Genomic DNA, 13,089 nt, shown 5'->3' on the forward strand with positions numbered 1-13,089 from the left:
AGGCCCAGGACCAACTGGCTGACTTGCCATATTGCAGCTACCAACCTGGGGGGGTCGGACATTTTGCTGTGGACTAGAACCAAGCTGAAGAGGCAACTTGTCTTATTGAAAAGAGAACCTTTACTGCCCTTTGCTGTTCTATCTGAAACCCACAAAGCCCTGTACAGATAATCCTTGTTTGGGGCCTAAGAGTCCCCACAGCCCCATGTACTCAGACCGTGCTGGGGAGAAGCATTTCTCACACATTCATTCAACCAATATTTATTGAGCGCTTTCTGTGTGCCCTGGGGACACAGCAGTGAGTACAACCTACTCAGTTATCACCCCAAAGTGCCTAACGTGGTAACGTGGGGAAACTATGTGAGCATAGAAGCTAAGAGTCAGGCAGGCTGTACCACATCCTTCCATCCTTCCCTTCACTTCCTTATTCAATAATCCGATCAGGTTAGAGAGAAAGGTAAGAGGCATTTTTCAGATTCATATGAATCTGAAACATATGATTCTTGTGACATATGATTTAACATGTGCTTAACTTAAAAGCACAATCAAAACCCAGTACCTGGGCTTTTAAAAGCAGCAAAAGCATCATTGTTTAGACCTGGAGCAGCCTTAGAAGCCATCTAGGTGAACTGTTATCACTTCTTCAAGGAGGAATCTGAAAACTAAAGGCTTAACATTTACCCACAGTTACAAAACAGTTCAGGCAAAGCTTGGCCTAAAACTTCTAAATTTTGATCTTAGTGATATGTATGTAGTCATTTGTTTATTCCTGTATTCATTTATTTATAAATCATATCCTGAAAACTTCCAATAGAATGTTAAAGTAAATTCATAGACGATATGTAAAAAAGTCCTATAAAAATAGAAAAAAAAATGTACACACATACATATGCACACAGACTGTCTGCCAGTTACCAGATCTGCTGTCCAATACATGAGTCACTAACCACAAACAGTGACTCATTGGAATTGAAATGTGCTTCAAGTATAAAATAACACACTAGAATTCAGACTTCACTAAAAAAAAAAAAAAGAATCTCACATTTTTATATTGATGTGTATTGATTTTAATTACATGTTGAAATGATAATATTTTTGATAATCAAGCTATGTAAAATATATTATTAAAATTAATTTCACTCATTTATTTTTACTTTTTAAGATGGCTACTAAAAATTTCAAATCACATATGTGGAAAAAAATCAAATATGTGACCCGTGTTGTATTTCAACTGGACAGAAGTAATCATTTAATGTAATTTCTGTCCTTGAACACTAAAACTAGCTCTTAGCGTCTGAGAAAAGGAAATACGGGTTAGATAATTCTCCTTATCTGATTAAAGGAAACTTGCATTTCCAAGAGGGACAAACATTTTCCTGGTATTAAATTACAAAAGAATTCATCTCTTGGATCATACACAGGCAACATTAGGCAACAGGGGATAATATCTTCAACCCTGTTTTTAGAGAAGATGCAGAAACATTCGTCCCTTGGTTATTTTTCTTTACTTTCCCTCAAAAAACAAACAAACAAAAATCCCTAAGCATCTTGTGTCAAAAAATACATCAGGAGAAACTTTTCTTCAAGAGGCAAAGACACTGAGGTCTGATTATGTCTGTCCATTTCCCATCCCCCCATGATACACATTAAAATCCTGAAAACTCCTCAGAGTAATAAATGGACATAATGTCCATTATATTCATTTTTTTTTGCCAGTGAGATTTTTTTAATCTCACTGATTTTCTTCTTGTTTTGAAAGTATAATTATTTTTCACAAAATATATTAATATGTAATGGGCTTATATTTTCTAATGAATTAATAAATAATTTTTAGATCTATTTTTTATTGAGGTAACATTGGTTTATAACATTATATGTTTCATATGTACAACGTTATATTAGATCAGTTTCTTATTCAAATATCCATAGTCTCAACTGAGTTTTCACATAATGTGAAGGGTAGATCATTCAAAGATGGTTTCTGTCACACACTGTGTTGTTCTCAGAGCACAGACTTTGTTGTTTTCTAGATGTCTGTCCTTGGGTAAGCTGCACTGCTGCTCCCCCATACTGTGTCCTTAGGAAAATTGTCTCACTGAAACTCAGTTTCCTCAAATGTAAACAGGAGATTGTCACACCTGCTAGCTGGGTTGTTGTGAAAGCCAGAAGTAAAGCAGAAAGTCCCTGGCACCTGCTGAGTGGTCAAGAAATGTTGCCCTGTTGCCTCTGCTATAGTGATTGTGGCTCACTGAAGCAACACTTTATGTCTGGCTACACCAACTTCCTGCTGCAGCAGATTATAAATGTATCTTGTGTTCATGCCAAGACGGAGGTCACCCCTCCAATGCTCCTCTCCTCTGATGTTGATAAATAGACTTGTACTCATGCCAGGATGGAGGGCCACCTCAGTGCTGCCATGTGATTTTGATGTTTAGAAACCTTTGAGGGAATTCTGCATCCCTTATTTGACAAAATAGGATCCTAACACTAGCTTCTACCAACTGCCGCTCCATGTGGCACCATTGTGTTGGCCTAATTCAAAGAGAAAGTAAGAGGAATTAGCACCAGCTGATTCAAGAAACCTCTTCTACTCGTTCCACTTGGCCACAAGTGAAAACATGGAGACAGAATCTGATGTGTTGGGTATCTTAGGTGGTTGCTTCTGCAGCGGTTTCCATATAAATGAAAAGAACAGACCTGCTCTTGGTACCCCGTTTCCAACACTGTCTCTCATTCTATTTGTCCTACAAGAAGTAAGAGCACAAAATTTGAAAGAATCACACCGTATGTTTTAACACAATAATGTTAGTGAGAATTGCTTTGTTTTATTTCAACATTAGTCCTAAACGTCAAAATAGCTATATAATTCTTTATGAATAACTCAAAGAAAGTTCCCCTGCACAGAGTGAGCACTCGATAAATATTTTAGAATGAACCCAATTCATCCTCCTTTCTCTTGGAACCAAAGTGCCATTTTGGGTGGAGATATCAATGAAGTTGGTTCAGCCCCCAAAGAAACTTATTTTAATAACAAATCTTGCTATTAAAAGATGTCAAGAAACAGAACATGTCAGCTGGGAGTGTTGCTGGCCCGTGACGTCTGCACATGCTCTCTGTTGTCAGTCTACATCACACAGATGCAAAATTCATCACCTTTTCAACTCCCCCTACAGAATCATCAATGCAGCAGAGTGTACAGGAGAAATGTAGGTGGAAATTACATTATACATGCTACGTTAAAAAATAAAAGCCTTAAAAAGTCCTTATTAGACATTGTTTTTCCCAAGGGGGGATTGTCATTCTCTCCACCACCACTGCCAGGGCCCCCAGCCTCTTGGCTTTCCTTTTCTGCCACTACTTCTTTCTAGAGCAGCACAAATTTCATCTACTTTCTGTGTTTGGAGACCTTCTGCTGCTAAGCTTGTCCTTGGGGTATCAGCTTCTGTCTCAAGTGGTTTATCGAAATATTTATTTCCAAACAGAGTCTCTAGGAGGGACTCTGGTGAGCAGCCCTCCCTCCACCTTGCTCTGACCTACATGTTTTGTGAGTCAAGCTCTGTGTCTCTGCAGATCGGAACCCAGCAGCCCTGACCATGGTTCGTCAACAATTGAGCAAGACCTTGCTGCCCTGGATGCCGAAATGACCCAAAAGTTAATAGACTTGAAGGACAAACAACAGCAGCAGCTGCTTAATCTTCGACAAGAACAGTATTACAGCGAAAAATACCAGAAGCGAGAACATATTAAACTGGTAAGCCTGAGAAATGTGATTTCTCTTTCTATAGCTGGAAGCCTCTTTTCTATAGAAAAATTTTGATGCCCTTGGATAACATAACAGGAGACAGCAGCAGTTCTGGCTGGCACTTTCATTTTGCTTCCTGACTGAATAATCTTATTTTGATGCCAGGTTGTAGAGGGAGATAAGAGGCATTTCTCAGATCCGTATTGTGACATGTGATTTAACACGTGCTTAACTTAAAAGCAGGATCAAACCCCAGTACTTCGGTTTTAAAAAGCAATAAAATCATCATTTCTTAGAAATGGAAATTGCATAGGCCAAATAGTATCCACCATACTGATATCTTACAAGCCCCACTATTCCAGAATCTTTACCAAGTTCCTCTCTGTTCTCCAGTGAAGCTATGTTTTATTATTTTTATTTTCACTAACTCATGTTTGGGCTATAGTAGTTTTTTGGGATTTTTGAAATCGCACAAGATAATTACACACTTATCTTTAAGAAAACTAAGAACATGCTGCAAATAAATGTTCACTTCTTATGTAGTAGTGTAGCTTTGCAGTGATACAAAAAGAACTGTACAGTCCACTCTCCTACATTTAGAAAAGTCAGTATTTAAGTGGCCTGTATGGAATGTTGTCTACCCAATTCCTGAGGCTCCCTGTGAAAGGAAATGCCATCATCTCCATGAATGATCAGTTTTGTCCTCCAAAATGTTTTCTCAGGAAATGTGACAATCCATTGTTTTTTTAATTGAAATATCATTGGTTTACAATGTTGTGTTAATTTCTGCTGTACATAAAAGTGATTCAATCATATATATATATGTATATATATATACATATATATATTCTTTTTAAAATTATTTTCAATTATGGTTTATCACAGGATATTGAATATAGTTCCCTGTGCTATACAGTAGGACCTCGTTGTTTAACCATTCTCTATATAACACTTTTCATCTGCTAGTCCCAAACTCCCAATCTGCCCCTTCCCCACCCACCGTTGTCAACCACAAGTCTGTTCTCTATGTCTGTGAGTTGGTTTTTGTTTCATAGATAGGTTCCTTTGTGTCATATTTTATTTATTTATTTATTTAAGTTTTATTTTTTAAAATATTTTAATTTATGTATTTACTTGGCTCTGCCGGGTCTTAGTTATGGCATGCGAACTCTTAGTTGCAGCATGTGGGATCTAGTTCCCTGACCAGGGATCGAACCCAGGCCCCATGCATTGGGAGTGTGAAGTCTTAGCCACTGGACCACCAGGGAAGTCCCTGTGTCATATATTAGATTCCACATATAAGTGATATAATATGGTATTTATCTTTCTCTTTCTGACTTACTTCACTTAGTATGATAATCTCTAGGCCCATGCATTTTGCTGTAAATGGTGTGATTGTATTCTTTTTATGGCTGAGTAATATTCCATTGTATATATGTACCACATCTTCTTTATACATTCATCTGTCAGTGGACATTTAAGTTGCTTCCATGTCTTGGCTATTGTGAATAGCCATTAGCCATCGGTTATGAACATAGTGGTGCCTGTATTTTTTTGACTTATAGTTTTGTCCAGATATATGCCCAGGAATGGGATTGCTGGATCATATGGCAAGTCTACTTTTACTTTTCTGAGGAGCCTCCATACTGTTTCCCATAGTGGCTTCACCAACATATGTTGCATTGTTGTTGATGGCTTGACACAGAGTAGGGCCATGATAAATGTTTGGTGACAGATAAATTAAATGAATCAAGCAATAAAGTAGCCTTGAAAACAAGCTTGTGCCAAAAACAAGTGAGTAAGCTTAACAGAAATTAAAGTAGTGTACCCAGGGGAAATGGGTTCTCAAAGCTGTTTACATGACCTGTTCATTTCATTGCTGAAGGCCTGTCCATGTAAGAGAATTCTGAGGCTGTTTCTGCTAATAGATGGCAAACAGTGAATGGTTTAGTCATGACTATGTAACAGATGGATCAGCGTATTGCTGTCATTGTAGTACTGGTTTCCAATGACAGTATGCAAATGAGCAGGTCAAAATCACAAGAGGAGCTTATCAAAAATCAGATTCCACTTGGTCAGGTACTGTCGACTTGAGCATGCATCAGAATCACCTGGAGGACTGGTTAAAACACAGATTGTTGGGCCCTACACTGAATTTCCAACTCAACAGGCCTTGTGTAGGGCTGGCGATGCTGATGCTTCTGGTCCCATGCCCACACTTTGAGACCCACTGCTCTATACCTAAATGTGAGGCTCAAGGACTTATTTTTAAAAGCTCCATATGCTTTTGATGGGCTGCCTTGTTTGTGAACTACTGAAGTAAGATCAAGCAGTGAAAGAACATGCAGGCAGAGGTCAGGTTTAGTGTAAACCGGGGATTGCCTTGACAGACCTGAGAAGATCCAAGTGAATTTTAATGGGAGATAATAGCTTCGGGAGCTACAACAACTGCCATCTTTCTTTCTCAGTACCCCATCCCTAGGACTCCAGAAAATAATAACAATAATAAAAATTAAAATAGCAGCTGTGTATTGAACACACCCAATGGGGCCATATACTGTGCTAAACCATTTGCAGAAATTGTCTGATTTAATCCTCACAACACTGGCATTTGGTACTCTTTTCAGCCCAGTTTGCAGATTAAAAACTTACAGAGAAATGTAGTGACCTTCCAAAGTTTCCACAACCAGAAAATGGAGTAGTTGGGATTTGAACTTGGTCCTCAGACTCTAGAGTCCCTACTTTATAACCATTGTTCAGATGCCTCCTAATTCAGATCTCACACCAATGTTCTCAGACGACCTCACATCTACTCACACAGAGCACAGAGCACACACAAGCCAACTCCTGCATTAGGATGGCTGAGATACTTGCCTCTCTCTTTTTAAAAACTTTATTTCACATTCCTTGCAATTTATGTATTTAAAGTGTACAGTTCAATGGTTTTTAGCTTATGTCTATTCATAAATATGTACAGCCATCACCAATTTTAGAACATTTTCATCACCTCAGAAAGAAATCCTGATTCATTCATTCATCTAGTCAACAAATACTTAATAGACAGCCACTCAGCAAATACTTTTAAATAGTAGAGGATAAAAATGACAATCCTAGCCTTTATGGAGCTTACATTCTAGATGTGGGGGTGAGACCATAAACACAATAAGTTGGTAAAATATGTCAGTTGGTAATAAGGGTTTAGGGGAAAAAAAATCAATCCCAAGTGGAAAACTAGGGAGTGGGTGTGGGGGAAGGATGAGGAAGGTGGTTTGAAATTTTACATAGAGTAACCAGAGAGGTACTCACTGAGAAGCCAGCATCTGAGTGAGGAGGAGAAGGATGGGCCCATGCAAACATATGGGGCAAGATTTTCCCAGGGAGAAGGATTAGCAAATGCAAAGACTCTGGGCTGGGAATGGGCCTGTGTGTTGGAACAGTAGGGTGACCGTGTTTGAGGAGGACTATAGGGTCTTAGGTCAGAGAGATGGGACTTCTGGGGCTGGAGAAAGATCTCTCAGGTCTTGTAGGCCCTTTGTGGCCTCTGTGTTCCACTCAGAGCACAATGGGAGCCAGTGGAGGGTTCTGAGCAGAGGAGCGATGTGATCTGAAGTAACTTTCACAAGGACGGCTCTGGGGCTGAGCTGGGAGTACATGGTGAGGAATGGGGCCCCAGGAAAGTGCCATCTAGAAGCACAGTTCAGAGGAATAGCAACCTGAGGGTTAGAAGTCCTGGGGTTCTCCCGCAGATTACTGAAGTTGACTAACAGGGTCAATGTTACTTCAAAGGCGAGGCAATCCAGCCATAATCATCTGAAGCTTCCTCAGAGTGCCAACCTCTGGCAAGATCCATTCCCCAAGGAAAGAAACATGGCAATTCATAAGAGACATGGCAGAATAAGAGGGAAGACCAGTACTCACAGAACATTCCTGAAAAAAGAATTAAGAGTGTGAATTAACACAGAAGCCCAGACATCCCAGAAAGGCCTCCTGGGAAGAAGGAGACTTGAGCTTCAGAAATTAGATTCAGAAATCACAGGCAACAGCTACACAATCCCAGAGTTCTGGGAGGCATACGTGAGGGTGAGCACCACATCAGATCCCACCAGATGGGGGCATGAAAAGCTGCGCAACAGATTTTCCCCTGAAGGAGGAGGTTGGCGGGGAACTGGGGAAGACCAAGCTGAAGTTATAGGTGGGAAAATCCCACCCGAAGGGCCACTGGAGCAGGAGAGCTGTTGGAACTGCCACTCGAGGTGACAATCTCAGAACATGTGCCTCTGCCTCCTTTTCCCCAAGAAGGAATGCGTGTGTCCACGATGAAAGCTTGAAAGCATTTTCAGAAAAACATACATATACTATACATCCAAGCCAGCCTGGCCCGTTCAGGCCAAATATAAGCAACCTACTCAAAATGCTCCGTCCTTCGCCACTGTGATTGTGGATTTGGGTTTAGATAAAGTGCCAGTGCCCTTGAACATACCTGTATGGGCCTTTGTTAAGAAGGCTAACACCCAAACACCTGGGACTTAGAACCACACAGAGTTTATTGTATGGCCATTTCAGGGCATCCACAACTTACACTACATGCCTTTAGCTAACATGTGGCAGAACTTTCTATAAACCCTATTTGTAATAACTACAAATTGTTCTGCCAGGAAGTCTTTTGGCTGAAAGGCACCTAGAAGTGTCAGTTCTATCTTTGGTTGTGGTTCTGAATTACCAACAAGCCTCTTAGGCTAAATTAGACAAGTGGAAGTGTAATTAAAAAGCAAGTAGGCCCCAGGTAAAATGGAGTATTTGGGTGATGCAGAGAATTAGGCAGAAGATATTTTATCTCCCAAAATTGCTTTGGGAATTAAATGCAAATGTGAACCCACAGTTCAAGGATTGAGAAAGAAACCATGGCATCAATAAACTCCCTGCCAAATGTGCATTACAACTTAATATCTGTCAAACCCTGTGATAGACACTGGAGGTAAAGATGAGGAAGGCGTGGTCAGCACATGCACAGGGAACATGTACTACAGTCATTAATACCATGTGATAAATGAAACCATAGACAGCCATCAGCAAACTGCTATGGAGACACAGATGTGGGAACAATTTTCCTAACCATAGAAATTAATAAACACCAAGAGAATATTTTTGAGATAAATTTTCATGTTATCATAGGAGGTGTTAAATGCACACCAAGCTTCATAGACTCTATAGCTCAAAGGACTCAAAGGACTTGTTCTACCTATCTAAATAAGAACCATCATCTTTAAAACTCTACATCCAAGCAGCTCTGCAGCCCAGTTACTCAAAGTGTGGTCCCCAAATCACCTGAGAGCCTGCCTGTTAGACATGCAGAGTCTCAGGTTCCACCCCAGACCTGCTAAATCACAATTCGCATTTTGATAGGAGTCCCAGGTGATGTGTTACACATTCACATTGAAGAATCAGGTTTTAGAGCCATTAATCCTTATCTCTGTTCAAAATGCATTTTAAAATAAGTGTAAATTTCCTCTTGGTTGAAATAGGAAATACATCGTGCTCTCCACTCTTCATAGCTTGACCATCAAGCTGGATGGTTATCTCTTGGTGACAAAGGCACAGGTCCTATGGAAATCACTCCTGTGATTTCCTGCCTGTGTTCATTATAGAAGGAAACAGTTACTTTCAGTTAAGGGTGAGTGAAAATAAAGATGTAGTTCCCCAACCCCACTGAAGTTCTTGCACCCCCTGAAATCTCCTCATAGATATCTTGGGGGTCTGTGGAGCCCAGTGAAGGATGTCTGTTCCAGGAAAGAACTCTATGGTTGGGGAATCTGCTCTAACTTACCTGTTTTTCATCAACTGCCATAGGTTGACCCTGGGTTTTGTCATACCATTAGGGTAAGGTCTTAATTTTAAATGTGAGTTTGGTAAGTGATAGAAATTCTTAGGGGGTCCCTCTGAGGGTTCTCAATCACTCTCAGAATCAGCCCCAACATCACGTTCAAGGCTCAACATCCACCGCCTAGGGAGAGGAGGTTTTGTGGTGACATCCATGGGGTCGCTTCTCAGTTGCTGCAGGGTTTGACCCGCCATTTTGTCTTCCCTCTTCTTTCTCCTTTTCAGTGGCGTCAAGAAAAGATTTCCTAACTCTGTCTCACAGCACCATACTCTTTATCCTCTGCAGAGGCTTGTTTTGTTTTGCTTTACTTCCTACCTTTTCTCCTCTTTCTCGTATTTAGTCTCCCACGTGTTCCAAGCCCATTCATTTCTCCTTTCCTTCACATAGACCTTAATGGTTGGGATTCTTCTTATACATACTCCTGCCTGTCCCACCAGCAATCATTCCTGGGCCTCAAACCAACACTGGTACCTGTTGAGCTGAGTGCTCCCAATTCCCTGCCAATCCTGGGGAATGAAAGTTGTGTTTCACAGTGAAAGCTCTGGGTGGATACTGACCAGCTACTAATGGAATGGCCCATCAGATGTGAGTGGTGATGAGTGAGGGTTTGCAGTCAAATGTCCTCATTTCTGGCCACTGCTCACCCAGAGTAGCTGTGTGACCACTCAGAATTTCTGTTTTCTCATCTTTCCAATGAAGATAAGAATAATCCTCACTTTATTGAACTTTAAGGAGGAATAATGAGATAATGTGCACAAATCATTGTTTTTAATGAAAGCCCCCCACCTCCGCTTTTTTTCTTACAATACATGAATTGGCTAGGAAATCTTAAGCTCAAATATAAATGTGTATTTGCAGTTTTTGACATCCTGCTACAGCCTGAGGGTGCTCACCATCTTCCTTTTTGATGATTTCTATTAGCACCATTTGCTGCTGCAGCCTGTCTGAGAGCCAGCCTTGAATTTTCTCACTTCTATGGTCGCTCAGCTGAAGTATATGTGCCAGGAGTAATTGCAGTGTCAGGAAGTAACTAACTCTACAGTAGTGTGATCTGTCTTCCTCCAATATTCTGACTTTAAGGCAGGATCATCTTTCTTGAGAAATAAATGATTTAGCTTTTCTGAAAACTTTACATTCTCTACCAAACAAGAAATGACAAATCAATACAAGACTTTAGTAATGAAATAAAGAATGAAACAATTTGTCAAAATGTGTTCTTATTTGTTAATTTTCCTAATCATCATTGGGTAACCCTAATAGAATTGATTTGTTCTAGAGATAGATAGATAGATATGGATATATAGATAGAAATGATATTTATCTTCATTTCTATTGATGTAATCATGATCAAAAATGACCATATGTGGGCAGAAGACCTAAATAGACATTTCTCCAAAGAAGATATACAGATTGCCAACAAACACATGAAAGGATGCTCAACATCATTAATCATTAGAGAAATGCAAATCAAAACTACAATGTGATATCATCTCACACCAGTCAGAATGGCCATCATCAAAAAATCTACAAACAATAAATGCTGGAGAGGGTGTGGAGAAAGGGAACCCTCTTGCACTGTTGGTGGGAATGTAAATTGATACAGCCACTATGGAGAACAGTATGGAGATTCCTTAAAAAACTACAAATAGAACTACCATATGACCCAGCAATCCCACTACTGGGCATATACTCTGAGAAAACCATAATTCAGAAAGAGTCATGTACCACAATGCTCATTGCAGCTCTATTTACAATAGCCAGGACATGGAAGCAACCTAAATGTCCATCGACAGATGAATGGATAAAGAAGATGTGGCACATATATACAATGGAATATTACTCGCCATAAAATGAAAGGAAATTGAGTTATTTGTATTGAGGTGGATGGACCTAGACTCTGTCATACAGAGTGAAGTAAGTCAGAAAGAGAAAAACAAATACCGTATGCTAACACATATATATGGAATCTAAAAAAAAAAAAGGTCGTGAAGAACCTAAGGGCAAGACGGGAATAAAGATGCAGACCTACTAGAGAATGGACTTGAGGACATGGGGAGGGGGAAGGGTAAGCTGGGACAAAGTGAGAGAGTGGTAGTGTATGTATGGACATATATACACTACAAAATATAAAATAGATAGCTAGTGGGAAGCAGTGGCATAGCACAGGGAGATCAGCTTGGTGCTTTGTGACCAGTAGAAGGGTGGGATAGGGAGGGTAGGAGGGAGGGAGACACAAGAGGGAAGAGATACAGGGATATATGTAGATGTATAACTGATTCACTTTGTTGTAAAGCAGAAACTAACACACCATTGTAAAGCAATTATACTCCAATAAAAATGTTTAAAAAAAAATGAGCAAATGTGTATTGCCCATTTGCATTCCTTTTTTTCTACAAACTGTTTATATCCATTGCCTACTTTTCTGTTGGATTGTCTTGTTCTTTTGACCCACAGAGTTTATGCTATCTTTTAGTTTATTGTTTTTGGGAGGTTGGGCAATTTAGAGAGCATAAAATATGCTTATATAATTGTTTAAGTCAAAGTTATTGAAGGCCTCCTGTGGTCCTCATACTGGTGGGGGGATTCCTGTAGACCAAGCCTAAATGTTGTCTCTTCCCTCAAGGGCTTACCGTGGTTGAGAACACAGGTTGTGAAGTCAGATGGACCTAGTAATAGTATACCCATCTTTATCCATTAGCTTTGTTGCATAACAAACGCCTCAAAACTTATTGCCTTAAAATAACAACTATTTACTTAGCTCATGTTTCTATGTGTAGCAATATGAGCTTGACTCAACTGGATGTATCTTCTAGTCCTGGCTGGGCTCATTCATGTGTCTGTGGTTCAGTTGCCAGTTACTTAGAGGCTCTGCTCCTGAAGGTTGGCTGACTGTCAACTGGTCCAGGCAGATAACTGATACACATCTCTCATCATCCAGCAAGGCTAGCCTGGGCTTGTCCATGTGGAATTTGGAAAGGATTCCAAATGAGAGCAAGCAGAATTAGGTAAAGTCTCAACAGATCTATCTCCAAGCAAGTAGTAAGACTTGCCTGGATACAAGGGATAGGGAAATAGACTATCTCTTGTTTAGAGGAACCACAAGTCACATTGCAAAGAGTGTGAATGCAGGGAATGGTGGAGAATTAAGCCTTTTTTTTTTTTTTTTTTTTTTTTGCAAGAATCAACACATAGCCCTCACAGTTTGGATGTGAGATTCAATAAAATAATCCATGGAAACTTAACACAGTGCCTAGAACATAGTCATCACTCTTTATCAAAGGACAATTTGTACAGGATTTAAAGTGAGGAGACATGACTTTCACTTTTAGTTACGTAACTTTAGCTAAATCATTTCACCTCTTTGAGTGTTTGTATCCTTGTTTCTAAATAAAAATTTGTACAAGAGTGCTTGTAAAGTTTCCCTCTACTATAATGCTAGTTTAACTTAGTTTGCAGAGAATGCAGAGAT

General features: G+C 39.8%; 1 protein-coding gene across 2 annotated transcripts in view; it reads left to right on the top strand.

Moving 5' to 3' along the window:
• The window catches only part of PLCB1 (phospholipase C beta 1), a 679,784-nt gene that overhangs the window by 583,985 nt on the left and 82,710 nt on the right, over positions 1–13,089 (top strand). For both annotated transcript variants that reach the window (XM_004276458.4, XM_012535449.3), the window contains exon 27: positions 3,571–3,751. In XM_004276458.4, coding sequence (XP_004276506.1) covers positions 3,571–3,751 — 181 coding nt within the window. The remainder of the gene's footprint in view (positions 1–3,570; positions 3,752–13,089) is intronic.

This window comes from Orcinus orca, chromosome 16 (assembly GCF_937001465.1).
Source record: "Orcinus orca chromosome 16, mOrcOrc1.1, whole genome shotgun sequence".
In the NCBI taxonomy this organism is placed as follows: domain Eukaryota; kingdom Metazoa; phylum Chordata; class Mammalia; order Artiodactyla; family Delphinidae; genus Orcinus; species Orcinus orca.